General features: G+C 43.2%; 1 protein-coding gene across 1 annotated transcript in view; it reads right to left on the reverse strand.

Annotated features, from left to right (window-relative positions):
- Window positions 1-612: 612 nt before the first annotated feature.
- The window catches only part of ptch2 (patched 2), a 28,002-nt gene continuing 10,154 nt past the window's right edge, over window positions 613-18,460 (reverse strand). The window contains exons 5-23 of the mRNA XM_028021324.1: window positions 18,308-18,399; window positions 16,035-16,143; window positions 15,699-15,785; window positions 15,480-15,601; window positions 14,430-14,577; window positions 13,567-13,698; window positions 13,322-13,477; window positions 12,680-12,772; window positions 12,458-12,583; window positions 11,335-11,722; window positions 10,715-11,239; window positions 9,370-9,512; window positions 9,097-9,277; window positions 8,728-9,008; window positions 7,069-7,206; window positions 6,554-6,696; window positions 3,296-3,692; window positions 2,623-3,190; window positions 613-2,523 (exon numbers count right to left, since the gene is read on the reverse strand). Coding sequence (XP_027877125.1) covers window positions 2,489-2,523; window positions 2,623-3,190; window positions 3,296-3,692; window positions 6,554-6,696; window positions 7,069-7,206; window positions 8,728-9,008; window positions 9,097-9,277; window positions 9,370-9,512; window positions 10,715-11,239; window positions 11,335-11,722; window positions 12,458-12,583; window positions 12,680-12,772; window positions 13,322-13,477; window positions 13,567-13,698; window positions 14,430-14,577; window positions 15,480-15,601; window positions 15,699-15,785; window positions 16,035-16,143; window positions 18,308-18,399 — 3,864 coding nt within the window. The 3' untranslated portion in view covers window positions 613-2,488. The remainder of the gene's footprint in view (window positions 2,524-2,622; window positions 3,191-3,295; window positions 3,693-6,553; window positions 6,697-7,068; window positions 7,207-8,727; window positions 9,009-9,096; window positions 9,278-9,369; window positions 9,513-10,714; window positions 11,240-11,334; window positions 11,723-12,457; window positions 12,584-12,679; window positions 12,773-13,321; window positions 13,478-13,566; window positions 13,699-14,429; window positions 14,578-15,479; window positions 15,602-15,698; window positions 15,786-16,034; window positions 16,144-18,307; window positions 18,400-18,460) is intronic.

The following is an 18,460-nucleotide window of genomic DNA, read 5'->3' on the forward strand; positions in this document are numbered from 1 at the left end:
GTGGGATAGTTTTACCTGTTTTTAACTGAGGGGTCAGTCAAATGAGGAAACTCTACTAACTGAAATCACCGATTGATGCGTTTAATATTGTGCACTTATGGCGAGATTAGATTACATGTGTGCAATCTCTGAAGGCAAATTGAACATTGGATTTCATTTAGGGAACATAAGAGTAATGCAGGCAGAAGAGAAATGCATGGCACAATGTTTAGATTTTTAATATGTGAAATGCTAAGAATATTTAGCATTTATGCACTTATGCATCATGTTGCATTTATTTTCTTTCACAATTTTGTGTTTGTTTCTCACAATCAGCTTGGAAGCTGAATACTTGTAGCTGCAAAGAGATAAACAGTGGAAACCTTCTCAATGCACTGCATGTTTAAAGTTTCCAAATGAAAACATTTTTCTGCACAATATACACAGCTGTACTTATGCTTGTTGAGGACTCTGATTTTAAGTCATAAATATCAACATGCTACCAATAAACCTTTTGTTAGAGCCATTAAACAAAGCATCTCGATAAGAGACTAACCAGCAAACACTGATAGGTTGCACTGCTTGTGATAACAGCGCTGACCCATGATGTCACAAAGGGCAACCGACAAGAAGGCAGTTTGTCATTCAATTTATTTTGTTAGTTTAATTTCTATAGCAGGTGAGGGAACATAACGGTCACATATGGGTTCTCTTGAGCATAGTTTTCAGAAATCACAGTGTTTCAGACATGGACATGAACATCTTAAAAAATGACAATGAAGAAGAAAGGGCCAAGAGGAAACTTAAAAACACGATGTCACTTTTTCCTACACAACTTCTCCTTCATGGTCCTCCAATTGCCCCCTTTGATTCACACACACACACACACACCCACACATGCCAACATGAACCTGCACACGCACACATTCGCACAATGTGTTGTCATCCCCTCCCCTATTCCCCAAAAGGCAAACAAAACAAAACAATAAAACAAAACCTCAAGAACAAATAGATATATTTATATATAATATATATTTACTCTTTAAAAATAGAACTTCGGTCTAGGTACTAACATCTGTACAAACTACAAAAATAAAAATTTTAATATAAATAATTTATATGGCATGACATTAACATCTTTCTTGAAATAAACTACAAACCACCGCAAGAGCCCTTGCTCTTGACCCCCTCCCTCATCAGAATCTGACGCGGTCTGCTCGAACTGGAAAGCGGTGCTTTGCTTGCTTTTGCTTCATAATTCCCAACTGCAGTAGCTAAACGACTCAACTTTCATATTTACAAAAAGTACGAAAACGGAAGAAGCTGCCACTTGAAACATGACAAAGACAATAGATCCGCATGTTTATCCCTGCAGTTTAAACTGGCAGTGACGAGACCAATACTGAACGACTGAAGCTTTGTTCTCAGTCTGAGGGGAAGCAAAATGAGTAGAAAGTGAGTCGAAATGAGTTGAGGCACCAGGACTGACTAAACCAGTTCAGAGTCAAAACAACATGACACTGTTGCTACTCAGAAAGGGGGAAGAATCAAATAAAATAACTCCCTTTGCATTTTTAAAATTCCCTTTTTGACAAGGCGAACAACACTTTTTCGACAAAGTGACTAAAACACCCCCCAAAACCCATAAACGAGCTTACACAAACTGCTGAAAAAATTAACACAAGTTATCGGAGCTCCTTCAAGTAGATTAAAACTGCAGAGGATGTTGAGACAACGTTGGAATTAGGAGCGTTGCTTTCCAGCACGATGGCTAAATAATTCAAAAGGTTTAGAGCCTAAACGGAGAACATAATACTGATCTTTAATTGCTGGGATAATGAGAAAAAGGGGGACACACTGATGGTTACTGATGTTAGGAAACAGTATCTGCTGTATAATTCCCTGCAACCTGTGACAAAGAACTTGGACCCAACAGATTGTTTATGACGAAGTATTTCATAGTATAATACTGTGAAAAAAAAGAGGAGGGAAGGGGTATGGGATAGGTTGGGGGACTGCACTTATTATGGCAAATTGCCTGAAAAGAAATCGGAAATGTAGCAGCAAGAAAAAAAAACAACAACAAAATAACACAAATAGAAATAAACACTGACCATGTATGTTCAATACTCTAATACCTTAATAAAATCTCACTTTTTGTGAAAACATATAGAACATTTCTTATTCTATACAAAGTGGGACGGAAAACGAATCCACATCCCCACATGAAAATAATCTTTTACATCTTACATAAGAGTATACCCAAGTTATACAGTACTCTTTTAAATAGCTTCCCTCTTTTTAGTATTAAAATATATATACTCATAGATTTATATAACTCTTAAAACAAGTAATTTCATTTTTCATGTTCTTGATGTGAATCCTCTGCTTTTTTTTTTTTTTTTTCATGTGAAGTCTATGTACAGTTAAGAGTTTGAGACACAGTGAGGAGGTCGAGGAGCTCTGGGATCCAGAGACTCAAAGTGAGAGAGCCATGATGAGTGAGTCTCTAGCAGTCTGTAGATGCCTGGATCCTCAGCCCACCTGCAGCACACAGGAAATAGAAAACGGTCAGCAAATAAAGCTCTCATTTCAAAACTTCTTAGAAGTTTGTGAAAAGGTCAGCAGAGGATCCCGGCTCACCTTGTGACTTGCCGAGTTGATATTCCGTCTGGACTTGTGTCACCTCCAAGTCTTGGAGCTCTAGAGAGTCTCTGTTACATGCAGAATATTTTGTTTTGTCGCCACAAGTCCTTTTAGCAGCTTCAAAACAGTCCAACTCGCTGTCCACGTCAAAACCTTCATGCATGTAGCCTTGATAAGCTGTCCCCGGTAACGTCGGGTGCACAGCCACCGTAACGGAGGCTGTAGCAGTCACCATGGTGACAGGGCCCCCAGAGGGGCCTTGTTGCATTGGCAGGGAAGAGTTGCTGTGACCGTAGCTCGGCCCTTTAGTCCTGTTTGGCTGAGGCCCTCTGCTGTTCTGCAGCCTGGGGCCACTTTGACAAGTCCTCCCAGGGAAATGAGCTTTGTCGCTGGGTAAGCGTTGAGGCGACTGATCCTGCAGTCTCTGAAGATCGCTCTGCTGCTCACGCTTGTTTCCATCCCAGCATGTTACCTGGGAGCCAACAGGTGGTTGCAGATTGTGGTTGGATTCACATAACGGTTCAACCCTCCCACCGACTGCGTTTTCCCTAAAGGGCTTCAGCACCTAAAACAAACACAACATTTGTATGTTACATATGAGTACAAATACAAGATTAAAGAGGAGTTATATACAAAAATCTTTGAAGATTTATGCGCTCATGGTGCTTACCGTTAGTTTGGGGAAGCTTGGGTTCTTGCTGGCTTCCACCAGTATGTGGGACGTTGTGGAAGGAGCTGTCGTTTGGTACGCGTTCCTGTCACAGTACTTATAGTCCTCCTCCCCGATCCCAGAGGTCGTCGTCACCTCGGAGTAGAATTCAGAATCTGACGACTCAGAAAACGCTTGCTGCCGTGGCGAGCGTGGATGGTTGTGGGCTGTAAAGTATCCGTGGTGGGCCATGGGAGGAGGCAGCGGTGGCTCGGGAGAAGGTGTCGGCAGGCAGCTGGCATTGTCAACTGGGGTGACTTCAGCTGGAGGGCCCAGCATGGAAAGGAGGACTGGGAGGAGAACTAAGCCATTCAGCATCCCCAAAACAGTCAGAATGGCAAGGACGGCAAAAAAATACCTGCGAGATGAACAGACATAGAGCTTTGATTAGATCAAATAGAGAAATATAATCAACTTCAGACAATTTTCAGCTTTGATAATCCTGATAAGTCATGTGGGGTAAGAAATTAGTGAACACACGTTAGTTACGGGGTTGTGCTTACAAAAGAACTTTCTCAAGAATCAAAGAATCCAGTGAATAGCTAACTGCAGCATCAGTGAGGTGAAGTGAAATAAGATGAAAAACAAAAATCTAGGATGCTATTTTAATGTAAATTTCTCTATATTAAGACATTTTTGTGAGAGAGAGCGAGAGTCATTCCTCAGATAACAGTACAAATTGCTTTTTTTCTATCTTTGTTTCTTTTTAACTTGTTTTCCTTTTAACTTCTGTCTTTATGGAACAAACAATGTTGGCAGGCTTTCAGAAATCTCAGAGTAATGGTAAGGATTCACGTTCTCCAGAGGAAAAACACAAACACAGCTGTTTTTGTAATGCTAGCCAGGTTATCATCTTTAAAGTATTTAATTATTTTATCTTTACTATTAAAAACCAGTAAAACCTTATTTTACTTGGACAAAAGTTGTGTGGTGTTGCGTCCACATTAGCATTTAGCCAAATTTTTCTAAATAATTTCATTTGAAATCAATTATTTCAATAATCTAATCAGTTGAGATTGTCCTTGCATCTTACACAAAATGAGCAAGACCACTTGGGTTAAAACCACATCACTGTGTGCATGACTTACACACACCCCCACACACACACACACACACACACACACACACACACACACACCCCCACACACACACACACACACACACACACACACACACACACACCCCCCACACACACACCCCACACACACACACACACACACACACACACACACACACACAGCTGCTGTACATGAGGAAGAAAAGTAGCTCAGGGAAGGAAGGCTGGGAAAACCCAATGCTTGTGTATCAAAGGGGTTGGGGGGAGAGGCTAATCTGACTCCCCACTCAGCTTAAACATGCTTTGATGCCTCATGTGCTGCTTCTGCACAACTTTCTCTCGCTCTGTTTTTCTCTCTTTTTTTTTTTTTTTTGCAGCTCCCACTGCATGCGTGCTTGTTTTGTGCATGTGTGCGTGCATCTCGACGGAGCTCCGGGGAGGCCAGGGGTGGAGGCACGCCACAAGAAAGAGCTCCCCCGAGCAAATTAGAGAGGACTCCACTTAAACACTAACAGAAAACGCGAAGGAAGAGAGGCGGTAAGATGCTTTAAGTCTGCTAAGCCAGACCTTAGGAGGTGAAAGAAATAAGGAGAGAAAAAAATAATGAAGTTGGCATGAGGTGAAGGCAGAAAAAAACAACAAAACAAAAGAAGGAAAGCAGTGGAGTTGTTATGGAAAGATGCTTCTTCATAATCGCTCGAAATGATTATTACTGCTACTCAACAAGTAAAGTCCTTTTTTTCTCAGAAAAGATTAAAAACCTCAAATAAAACCAAAATCATATTAGACCATTGAAGTTTGAAGCTAGCTATTATGGAATTCAAAATACCACAGCGGTCTCCTTTATGTGCCACTTTTTACTTTACTTACAGACAAAAAGAGACAACTAGAACCCCACCCCCCCGTCAGTCACTGTCAGGAATTTAGTGGCTTACACAAACTAATCTTTTCCAGTTGTGGTCAGGCCTGGAAAGGGATTCATGTACATACATGAAGGTATATGTGTTTCTGTTTGTAAAAAAAAGAGAGAGACTGGTGAGAAGAGTCTCTATTCATGCTTGTTTGTGTATTCAGCGCATTACAAGGCCAGAAGATGTTTACACCAGTATGTTTATGCTGCTCCCCAGCTAGCCTGCTTTGCCTCGCCCCATTTGCCCAACTACAACTGCAGCTAAACAAGACCTCCAACAGAGCCTCGGCCCCTCTGCCTCACCCCTTCCCATCCTCTGGCCACATGTTGCATGCCAACCACTTTCTAGTGATTTTTCCTTTCTTTTAGTTTCCTTGCATTTGCTTAACTTCAGTTCTCCATCTCTGTGGAGGTTCCCTTTACTATATTTGAACCACCCATAAGAACCACATATCCGTGCAAGTCAGCTAACCCTCCCAAGACTCCCACTCCCTGCGTCTCCTTCTGCTTCTGTGCGAGTTTCTTCAGAAAAACTGGCTGTTTTTATGTCACGGAGGCCTGTTGCAGTCTGTGAGCTCAAGGTTGTGGTTTCGGGTTTGGGCCGAGACCACGTTCTGCTGAAAAACATGGAGCTATTCGGCTTTTTTTCCACTTAGCCCATGAAGTGCAAGAAAGAAAGAAAGAAAAAAAGACGCATTACGACGCACATGCACAAGATTTACACTTCGCTCGCAAGGCACGCACATGCACTGAGAACAGAGATGGAAGGAACAGTCTCTGTTGGTGGGCTGCATAACATCTGACTGGCTGACCAGTTCAAATTTAGCTCCACTTTTTATTATGGCATCCGACATGGAAGGGAAAGAATGCCAAATGGATGATAGGAATTTTTACAGATTCCCCGAGTGTGTGTGTGACAGAGAGAGAGAGAGAGAGAGAGTGAGGGAGTCAGAGAGAGACACCACCCAGTGGGCAGCAGAAAGCTTCCATGTTTACAAGCAGCTGCTATACAACACTGATGTTTTCCCCATTTGTTGCATTCTGAAGTTGGGGATCTGTGTGTGTGCATGTGTGCGTGTCCTCCTGGAGTGACAGAACCAGCTGTGTAATAGACACTGTCTGCATGCATGCGTGTGTGTGTGAAGAAAGATAGAGAAAAACACTTCCACCTGCATCAAGCCCTTAGGTCTCCCGAGAAAGCTTCCTTTTGCAACCCAGCTAGGAGAAACAAAAACACCCACATATATCTCACCTCATGATGAAGTCAAACTCTGAACCCGCCAGCATGAGAACACCCAGCAATGTGGAGATTGCACCATCAACCACTGGGGCGAACATGTGTTCCAGTGCCACCGCTGTGCGCTTGTTTCTGTTGCCAATTGCTGTCAGGAAGCCCTGTGGCCAAAAAAAATGGGAAAGGTGGGGATGAGGAAGAAGTTGGAAATCTTTCCAATCATCCAAAATGTGTTTGTGGCAAAGCTTGGCAGGCTACAGAACTGCTGGATTACTGTGCTTAACACCACACTGTGCTACAATAAAAGTCTGCCAGCATAAGGGAGGAAGCCAAAATAAATCCTTAATCACAAACATTTCACCTTCATTACTTTCCATTTAACAAATAAAACTACAGGAGTCTCTGCTTTGAACTGATGTGGGCTTTGTGGAGAACAAATTAAAGTCCTGGTTTTCAGTATTTCTTCCATCTTTTATACAGGTTTCAAGCAAAACAAGCGTTTCACTGAAAGCCGTTGCAGTCTGAAGACTTACCAGGGCAATGTGAACCGTAAACTCCACACCGATGCCCACCGATGCGATCAGGATGACCACAGGAATGGCACTGAGCTTGATGCCAATCAGGCCCATGATGCCAAACAACTCCACCGTCATCATGGCCAAGATAAACACCTGAAACACACACACACAAAGAAATGTTGTAACTCTGGTGTGGAAGAAAATTAAGAATGAGGGAACAGAAAAAGAAACAAAAAAATGGCCTTGAAAGAGGTAATTATCAGTGATTTTGTCATTCGTCATTTGCCTGGGTTGACCATTTTCGCTACAAAACTGTGACCCTGTACTCATATTCAAATTTCTAGCTCTGGGCAAATGACTCGGAGTACTTCAAATCTTTTATGACCATTGAACACACTATTCTACCAGTTCACACTAACTGTACAGCTATCGGATGTGGAAAGTTTTGCTATAGGAGGAAGACTCAAAGTCAGCTAATTCTGTGAAGTGTTTGAATATAAAGTCATAGAAATGGTTGAAGCTATACTAAAAAAAATCCTCCAGGCTGCAAGAGATCAAGAGAGAGCAAGACTAACAGGAGAGCTGAACAAAGAAAAGTAGAAATACTTGGTCTGTTCCTTCAGAGGTTTTAAACTCTGTATGTTGAGGAATTTGTTAGATTAAGAAACGTCAACATTGAAGAAATCTCAAGAGTTCAGGTAAGGCTCTACATTCTTTAGGAGATACACACTGTATCTCCTAAAGATACAGTGTGTATCTTTAGTGGGGTTTTTTAATTGCAAAACCCCACTGTCACACACCCAGTTTGACATCACCTCAGCTCCTAATATAAAGAATCAGTAGAAAAAAAACAACTAAATGTAGAAGATTCATAGAAACTGAGGAAACCGGATGTATCCCTATATGAAAAAAGTTTTTTTTTAAAAAAAAAAATAGATATATGCCTGGGAAGATGGAGCTTTTGATCTCAGCGTGAGTCTTGAGCTTGGGCAGAGTAACAGTGGAAATGATAAAAGCAGTTTTATTGCTCAACCACACACAGGCAAGTGGGGCTTGTCACCCGCTGGCATCATACTTGCCTGCAGCTCTTTGTTGTCCCAATCAGAGCTGCTAAGGGAGTGCCTTTAAAAAAAAACATACTATTTACAGACAAACTCAGTTGTTGCCTTACAGAGTTCATCAACATATGTATTTTTTATGTATGTGTGTGCATGTATTAGGGATGTTTCTCTCCAAGTCACATGAAGATGCGCCCATCTATATATTCTGACTTGACTGATGACTTGAGCAGGCCAAGGTTACAACTGGACCGATCTGTTCTCTTCCTGTGTCTCTCCTTCTCCATTTGACAAAAACAGGAAGTGGGCTGGAGGTACAGCTAATACCTCCAGCCCGCTAAAGACTGTTTTTGACTGTTTTGCATTTCCTTTTTTTCTGAGGCTAGGCAAACCTATGCTAGAATGGCAATGTCTCTATGTGTGAGAGAGTGACCCTCTGCAGAGACAAACAAGGGCCCCTAGACAGTGTTGGTGAGCTATGCTGAGAGGAGCGAATAGAAAGAAAAATTAAGAGTGGAGTTAGGAAGATGGTAATGATCTTTAGGACAGAAATGGGAAATGACAGAATAGATGAGTGATGGAAAGATGAGGCAAATAAGGGGGAGGCAGGACTTACAATGATGCCAGCCGTCCAGGGGTTGAGCAGGAGAATGGCGCATACCAGGAAGGTACAGGCCAGCACAACGCTAATTGACAGCAGGAACCAGTGACGGAGGCCGATGTACTGTTCCCAGAACAGGAAGGGGTAACCGTTAGGGTAGTTGAGCACGCCCTTGCGGCTGAACTCATCACAAATGGCACGCACGCTCTCGATGGCCTCCACGAAGTCACTAGCCTGCCGAAGGCCATTCAGGTAGAAGGGAAACTGAGCAAACTCCAGGGGTTCCGCTGAGGGGACTGAATAGAGGAAAATATTATTTTGTTGTCTCTACTGAGAGACATACATGCAAAAATGTATTAAAAAAAAAAATTATAAAACACTTACTGCGCAGATTTTCTCCTGTGGTGTCATACTTGTCATGAATCCACTCTCTGGGGTGAGGATAAAAGTTGGCCTGGGATGCGGCATAGCCCAGGGGATCATTACTGACCCACACGGTCAGGTAAATGTAAAACACCTCCGGGGGGATCAAACCCTCGCCATCCACCAGCCGGCGAGAAGTCAACTGAAGGAAGTGAAGGAAGATCCATGGATTAATTTTCTCCGGGCCACAGGCTAGATCAGGACAGTGACATCTGGTTATCTGTCTTGAGGTACCTGGCTGTGGTTGAAAGGTTCTTTCTTGGAGCCTGTCTGGATGAGCAGCTTGTACGCCAGAGCTCCATCTTCGGTGCCGTTCCTGTAGCTGTCAACTGTAATCCGGCCCGCCTGCCAATCAGCATCAAAAGCAGCCTGGAGACCTACGCGTGAGGTAAAAACACACAAAAAGGAAGAATTATTGTGGATATTACTTGGAAATGCTTTGATTCTTATAACCATAAAAACAGAAAGTTTTTCCAGATGTTTCTCTTTGAATGAGGTGACGCTGAAAATGTGAAAGCTCATGTTTCCTCTTTTTTTGTTTTCCCCCACAGTTGGCCCTGATTGACCTGTTAACTATTACTTCCTCTTGACTGGGGCTTTGACACATTATAACCTAAGGACACCCACACACACAAATGTACACATGCATGTAAAGATAACCCATGACCTCAACCTATCGACAACGCCACCCATGAGCCCAGGTGGAGGGGGGGATAGTATGACTGAACTTTCGCTCACCCTTTGCAAATTCTCAACCCCACTCCCTCTGCTCACCGCAAGCCGACTTTATTAAAGCAAAAAGTGGAAGAATTGGTTTATTTTTTTCTTTTTCTGGTCAACGAAAGCACAAAATCTAAGAGCTAACAAGTTGCAATGACAAAACACTGGAGTATTCTGTATAAGTATAGCTACAGTTGTATATTTTTAGCATCAGTAATGTGCATAAAAATAAAGTCAGACATATCACACCAATGTCTCTTCCATTCAGGCTGGAAGAGAGCGAGAGAGACTGAAACTTCAACAGAAAACAGGAAGGAAATTAAAACACGTGAACAAGTACAAAGTACAAAGATGCTCTATGTTATCCTTTTAAGCTTTCAACTGCTGAATGTTAAGGAACATTTTTAAATTGGATATGTTGGTAGCTTACAAACATCGATGCTAGCAATTCTAATTATGCTAATCACTAACACAAGATGCTAAATTATGTAATTATTCTGTCCTTAATTTGCTTCAAATATTATTAAACCCCTCATTTTTAGCAACTCTTCTCTCGCTCATGTGGTGTGACTTTAGTTGTGGTCCTTATATTAAAGGTAAAGACCCCTCACAGATGAAAGACCTTTGATTTGCTGTTCTTATATCTTCTTCTATTATAATTCAGTAAGAGAAATCCAAATTGGAAGAATTGGAAACAACAGGCAGAGGTTTCACAAAAACTGGTGATAAGAAATCAGCCACAAAATGTTGCGCTTATAAAATAGACACAACTACAAGAAAAAAAAAAGTTTTTTTTCTTATTTAAAGAAAACTTCAAGAGGCTGGGGAAAGTTTCTTTTTAAACTTTTAAGCTCTTTACCGTTCAGCCAGTCCTGGAAGTAGTGCAGCCACATGCGGGGCAGCTTGTTGTCGCTGTCTCGGACTACGTATTTGACAGAGTTGAAGGCGTTGTGCAGCTGAATCAGCAGCCTCTGAGATCGGGCGTAGTCGAACCCATCCATCGTCACTAAGTACATATTGTAGAAGGAGAAGTACTTGAACTGTGCATCGATGAAGTCATACTCCTTGGTATCACGGGGCACGATGTCGGTCAGGTAGAGGCCGTCATGCACCATGGTGGTCCCGTATAGCCCGAGGCTGAGAAGTCCCAGGAAGAGAACCACCACTGCGACTTTGCTCTTGGGCTTCAGAAGTAGGGGAGCATACTTTTCCCGGGCGAACTTAGACAGGTTCCAGTGAAGGAAGGGGAGTGGAACGCACTCCTTCCCCGATTTGGAGTCTTCGACCTGGGCTAGGAGGTCCCGCGTGGAGCTGGAAGTCGGGGTGAAGAGCTGGGAGCCGTAGTGGTCTGGCACAGAGGTGGTGGTCGGGGAAGGTGACGCAGCTAGGGAGAATAAGATATAGAAATCAAATGTTAGAGTGTTTTGTATTAAATATAACTAATCTTTCCTATATTATGACTCCAAAGGATTCGTGTACCCTGAGTCTGTGTGGTGGGGCAGACAATGATGGAGGGAGAGCTTGTGGAGATCTGTGAAGTTGGTGGCAGAATTGTGACGATATGCTGACCCGCTGCGTCGCACTGCGTAAACGCTTGCACTGTTGTGGTGATCTGGGTGCTGGTGGTGATTGTCGGTCCTGCAGCATACTGGTGCGCATGCGCTGTCCCCGACCCGGGCGCCTGAGACTGCTCGCCGGCTTCTGACAGCTCATGCGGCGAGAGGTGAATGACGCGATCAGCGCACGGGCTGTACAGGCAGCAGAGGATGTCCAAGCGTTTGTCCTCGCGCCGGTGGAGGTCCAAGCTGAGGATGGCAGGGAAGATGAGCAGCACCATGGCAAAATTAAACACCACCACAATGGCTGCCTGGGAAGAGAGAGACAAGTGGAAAAATTACAGATCCATAAGCCCAGCTGGGTTAAGTCAAAACTTTTTCTTAGTATCTTAGAGTACAGCCCCGTAAGTCAAGAAAATCCCTGCTCTAAATCAACAAGCCAGGAGGTTAGAAAGACAGAACGAAGAGAGGAAGAGTGATTTGAAAGAAAAGAAAGAAGAAGAAAGCACATATATGTTACGAGTCTGAGCAAAACCATCACCCTGTTACCAGTGCTTCCATCACCGCCACCCCCCATTCAGCTCAGGCCCTGGAGCTGACATTCTGTTATGTGGTTTCGAGTGTGAGCACATTTATGTGTATGTGTTTATCTGTGCGCTTGTGTGTCTCAGACCACCCACAGTTAGTCACAGATCAGAGAAAACCGCTTTGACGGGCCAGTGATATACTGATCCACTACTCCCTCCTCTCTCTGTCTGCTTCTTTAAGTCTGTTCACAGCCCTTTATGCTCTGAATATTTCATGTTATACACACATGCAAAGACATGTATCTACAGAAAAAAAAAATCCAGGCCCTCTAGGTGCAGAGGCAATAAAAGCAGCAACAAAAGCTTTCGTTTCTGTGAATAAGTGTCACTTCTTTTAAGTTTTCTCTTTCATTTGCAAAGGAGCTTTGGGCTTCATGGTGCGCGATTGTGCGTTTGCCGCATTTATGTCCTAGCTAGCACATCCGCGTGAGGGTGGAATAAAAAATAAAAAAAACATACCTGCAGAGAGAATGCCCGCAAGGCTGGGATGGGCACCAGGGCAGCCATGAAGAATGCAATCATGTTGTTTATGGAAGTCAGAGCCACACTTGTGCCGGTGCGACGCAAGCAGTCTCCTGTCCGCTCCTTCACGCAAATGCAAAAACACAGATGAGTCAAAAGAGAAAAAAAAGAGGAGACGAAAAGAGAGGAGGGCAGTGTGGAGGAGATATTTAAAAGTACCTTAAAGGGGATATTACTTCCTGCCTCCGTGAAGGAGTGCGCCAACAGAAACATGTCATCTACACCAATCCCCAGTGCCAGGAAGGGAAGCACCTGGGATGGGAAACGCATCAGTGGAGGGCAAAAGGGTCAGAATGAACATTTGAAGAAAGTTGACATCAAATTCTGGGCATTAAATCAAAGGAATTACCCCCCACACATACTTTTAAGATCGCATTGTCCTCTGAACCAGTGGTTCCAAAACACTTTTTTGAAAGCCCCCCCTTTTGCCACCCATAAAAAAGGATTCATGCAACAACAAAACCCTAAGAATTTATGATTTATTCTAAGACATCATTCACTTTCTAAGACTTTTCTGAAACAGTAATAACAACCTTAATCTTTCGTGCCTCAGTCTAGAAATATCTGATACCACAATTTTGTTTTTCTTTAAGTTTATGCATGTCTTTCTTCAGTATAATGCCATTTTAATCATAAATGCACCTCAAAAAATTACACAGTTACACTTGCAGTAAGGCACTTGTATGTATAAAAGCAGCATATGATGCAATATAAGTAAACTTAATTTCAAGATGAATAAATAATGTGCCATACTCTCTCCATCCATCCATATAGCATAGGGCATTTTCCTTTGTGTTGTACCTGTGTAGTAGCAGCATTGAAAGAGAGGCCAAGTAGAGAGCAGAGTCCCAGTCCTGCTGCCACCGACAGGGCTACCAGCAGCACCCCCGCCAGTCCAACAGCCCCCTGCGACTTGGCACAGTCCCACCTGAGCATCGTCACACAGGCATAGGCCAACTAGGGAGAAGACATGCTGTGTAAACACCATAACCCCTTGCTTAAACTTCTCTCCTCATAAAAACACTCCGATTTCACTAGGTAATCACCATGAGCAAGTATCCTCCAGCGACTCTGATGACACTGACGTCAGAGAAGGACTTCATGATGTCGTTGAGGGTGGTTGTGGAGAAGGCATGGATAGACTGACTGGAATTACCAGGAATACTCTGGTGGACGACCTGTAAGGAAATAACTAGTTGTCAAAACATGCTTTGCAGAATGCAAGTGAAGAAAATCCAGGAGGAAAAAAAAAAGACCAATCTATCTTTTTGAAGTATGTCTGAAAGTGAGCATGAATGTGTTTTTACATGTGGCAGCATGTGTGTGCGTCCACACATAAGTATGACAACTGAGGAGTAATGAGCACAGATGCCAGAGGTTAGGAGGTCAAAGGTGAAAAGGATAGGATCGCACGGTTCACGCAGCCACTCTCTACACACTCCACACCACGCATGAACCAAAGTTTTCTGAGGATCTACCTGCGCACATGAAGTCATCGTTCGCTATCTCAAACAGATCTGCTCCTGTTGTTTAATGTGTCAAAGAGGAGGTCTTGTGTCTCGGTCAGTTTACATTGGGAGTTTGTTATCCACCCCCTCTCCCCACCACCCTCTCAGTGGTGGGTGTCGGCTATCATAGCAACAGCTTGTTCCTATAACTAGGGCTCTGACAGAGAGAGATGACTGCCCTGCTGCACACACATGCACACGGAAACCTGGTGCCCTGTTCACTTCATTCAGGGAGCTGAAGACTGATGGAATTCGAATACTGCATAGTGTGTGTGCGGGCGTGTGTGCGTGTACACGGAGAACAACATTGCATAGGAAGAGGAAGACACCTAAGAAAAACATTTTGTTTTATTAAACTTTGTAACAAATGTATGGCTTTAAAAACAATAGCGAGTTCATACCTCCACAAACTTCCTCTGCCAGGACTCGAGGATGGCGGTGGCCTTTTCCGCATTCCAGTTGATGTCGTGGATCTCATAGTCGTCCTTGAAGTGTTCATAGAGCTGCTTGGGACTCATCAACAGGAACATGGATTGGAGAGCCTCCGCACTGCATGGGCATGCAAATAATGGATTAGCTGGGTGTTGAGCATCATCCGTTTCAATAGGATGCTTCGAAGTGACATCACCTAAAGCACCCACAGGCCATCTCAGAAGCTGAACAATGAGTGTAATAATATTTGTGAGACAAAAACATTTAAGACTGTATTAAGAGAAGACAGCAGAGTTTGCCAAAGGAGATGTCTCATATAATCAATGGACTAAACTCTAAATTGTGATTGGTAAAACAGGAACAGATTAAGTCGACACTAAGCAGAGATTCTGTAAAAAAAAAAAAAAACAAGGCAAAAGCAAACCTGTGTGAATCTCAAATCTGCCGTCTGATCCGGTGCAGTATCTTAATTTGTGCTGAATGCCTTAATAAATCCAGTGGAGCAGCTGTTTCTAAATGTTTTTACTGCTGGAGACGACCAGCCCATTATTTATGGTTGGGGTAAACAACAAAGTCACAAGCCAGTAAGCTAGGATAAAATGACCCTTCAAAACAGCTCAAATAACCATTATATTACTTCGTTTTATTCATTTATGACTACTGGAAATGTTTTTTTACAATTATGGCAGAAGATATGTTTTAAAAATCTTGTTAAAAATTGATTTAGTATCTAGAAGTCATACATAGACCCTACACTGGTGTTTCATGACCTGCTGTGGATCCAACTTTGGAAACTAATAAAAGGACTTGGGTCAGCACCAGCCAATAAGTTTTTCTCCTTCTTCTTTACTTCTTTCATACTAAAAAGGTGTAGCAATCCATGAGACTTCATTTGATTGTCAATTATCTTTAATTAGCCTATCAAACATTCAGTTTATTTATGAACCCTATTTGTCTTGATATGTCTGGGTTAAGCTCCAGTCTGCTGTGTTATTCTTTCTCCTTGCAAGTCTGCACACCTTAGTAGGGCATCCTGGCTGCTTTTGACACGCCCTCCCAGGATGAGCTCCTCCTGCCAGTGCATGAACTTCTGACTGAAGCCGTGGCATCCACCCTGGAGACGCCCGGCAATGTCCGGACTCTGAAAAGAAGGAAAATTATAAGCCTTAGAAAAGTTAAGCTCTGCCACTACAATCGTATATGACGCCTACAGTTACACTTTGGAAGCATGAACTCACTTCTTCCTGTTCCTTATTGGGGGCACTGAGAGGGCAGTCCGGGTCTGATGGGTCGAGGCACGGCCTGTCCATATAGGCGTGTCCCACCTGAAGAAAAAAAAAAAAGCAACATTAAAGCCTTGGTGTCTGTGAAAGGTGCTGATAGGTAGTTTACAGGTTCTCTTTTTTGTGTTTTGTTTGCTCAACCCCCCCGGCCCCCCAAAAAAGGTGGATCCCTGTGGCGCCCCAGAAGAGACTTTACCCTGAGCAGTGAGCCACACTACCCATGTTCAAAGCAGTTTCTAAGTAAACAAGCAAGTCTACCCTTCAATAAGTTACCCTTCAATAGTGCCTTACCTGGGCTTTGTCCAACATCTCTTTAAAACCTTCCAGGGATGTGTACTGGCCCAGTTCTTCCATCAGCTTGACAGGATCTAAATTCATCCACTGGATATCTGGCATGCCCCTGCAAAGCAAAAAACAGACTTTTATTGGTCAACAATCCAGACCAGTTTCACCATAAAATCTTAACTTCGAGAGCAAACCCTGAACCCATCTCTGCTGCTTTACACGCTAATCTTTATTGCGAGCAGAAAAACGCCTAATCTGTTCTGTGCTCTTGCTCCTCTGCTGCACGGGGGCCACGCAGGAGGCGAGCTGCAGATACAGGATAAAATAGCGTTTATTATCCTGTTTCACGCTGCCACAATGCCCGGGAAGAAAAAAATAATAAAGGCACGGTGGCTGCCTGCTCACTTTCATTCCTCAGTGCCCTGCACCGAGTCATAACAATTACCTCTGCCTCGCAAACATCTTGATAAAGACAAAAAAGTGAGGGAGAGGAAGAATAGATTCAGGGACGACCAAGAAGACAGGAGTAGACCCACCATTTGCACAACACTATATTTGTGGATATTTCCACTCAATTATCTTGTTTGTAAACTTTTCTTGAACACAGAAATAACAAATTTAATAGTCCCCTCCCCCCCATACCGCTTAAAATTATATTAGGCCTTAGATATATTTAAGACCTAATAAAATTTTCTTCATAAGTCAGAGATCTTTGGAAATAATCCTTCATTGTTGTCTCGTTTTGTGCCTTTGTTCTGTCATTTGGAATGATAGAAAGAATCATCAGGAAAATAAATAATTCAAAAAAGAATTTGGGTTCAAGATTCGATCTTCCTCCAATTCTCCTGAGGTCCTCTCCTATTCCCACATACCAGGCTCCCATTTTGCTGCCGGTTGCAAAGACACTCCTTTATCAGCTACTTTTTGCTTGACTGAACCAGGCCTGGGCTCTTTTGTTTTTTCATAGATTGCTGTTTTTTCTTCTCCAAAGTTTTTCTTTTTTCTTTTTTTGCACCCCTTTCTTCACCCTCTTTCCCAATCTGTCTTCTTCTGATTTTGGTCTTTCTCTTGTCTAGTGCTCTGTGTTTCTTCTATTTTTTTTTCATTAAACACATCTGAACTAGAAGTCAAACAAAAGCATCACCACCCCGGGACCAGTCCTGATTTTTTTCAGCTCTTCACAAAGCACAAGTAATAAACACTTAATAAACAACAACAGATGTCACAAACATCGTATGGATTTACAGCAATGGTTGGAAGATGTGTGAATCATCAAAAACCCCACTCCTCTCACTCTGGTGCGATCACACAGGCCAACTGGGAGATGCTAAGGATGGGAAACTTTGTGTTTGTTTCTGTACGCACTGGCTTGTCATGCAACACGGCGCTGTCAGCTCAGACGGATGCATAAACAAAATATTTCTTAGCGTAGAAACATCTGCTGCGATCTAAACATTCTTTTTCCAAAGTACGCACTCAATTAAAATATCACTCCTGATGACAAAAAGAAGAAAAAAAAAAGAGAAAAAGAGAGAGATCCCTTTCAGCAACTCTATTTCTCAAGAGAACTTTGTTCCACAAAAAAGAAAAAGGGACTGAAAAAAAAAAAAAAGAAAAAACTTGAATCTGCAAATACGCCCAGACTCCACTGTTAACTGTCTTGTAGCCTCTCTCCATCCTTCTCGGGGGACTTGAGGTTTGAATACTGCCCATTTTATTTGTTGGACAACTTGGGAGCTGGGAGCCCAGGGCATTACCATGAGAATGCCGAGTGTTAGCCGTGAGCTGACAAAGCCACCCCTCCACCACGGACACCCCCACCTCCCTCCTCCTCTGGGGCCCCTGCACTGATGGACACTCACTCGTAAACTGAAAGAATGCTTACCATTGTCTGACCCAAAGGGCTCCCCTGCCACCGCCACCACCACTGCCACCGCCTCCCCGCCCTCTGCACTACCAGCCCACCACCCAGTTGCTGCTCCAGCCATCTCCTCTCCCTCGTTTCGCTGCATCCCTCCCTAACCTTTTTCTCTTTGAATTTCTCTGTCAGAACACCCCTCTCCCTCCCGTCCTTCTCCTTTCCCTCTCCGGACCCGAAAAGAACTCTATTACTGCCTAACGCTGTCAGTCACAGCACCCACTGACAGACTGCTCAAAGCCTAACTGTATGTCTCCATCCTGCAAGTTGTGGACCTCTTGTTAGATCGGATGGAGCTCAAAGACAGCCAGAGTCTTTCTATCGTGTGTGTTTTTGTTGGGTCAGATATTCTGAGACTTACGGTAAGTAGGCAGAACCTCCTTGTAGTTTGGCCCCTTCCCAGAAACAGTCCAATGGAGTGATTATCATACATGGGAATAGCTTGTCAATCATCTTAGAGCAAGAAAAAAGGAGGAGAAAACAATTAAAACCAAATTAAGTGAGAAATGTGAGC

Source organism: Xiphophorus couchianus, chromosome 6 (assembly GCF_001444195.1).
Source record: "Xiphophorus couchianus chromosome 6, X_couchianus-1.0, whole genome shotgun sequence".
Taxonomy (NCBI): domain Eukaryota; kingdom Metazoa; phylum Chordata; class Actinopteri; order Cyprinodontiformes; family Poeciliidae; genus Xiphophorus; species Xiphophorus couchianus.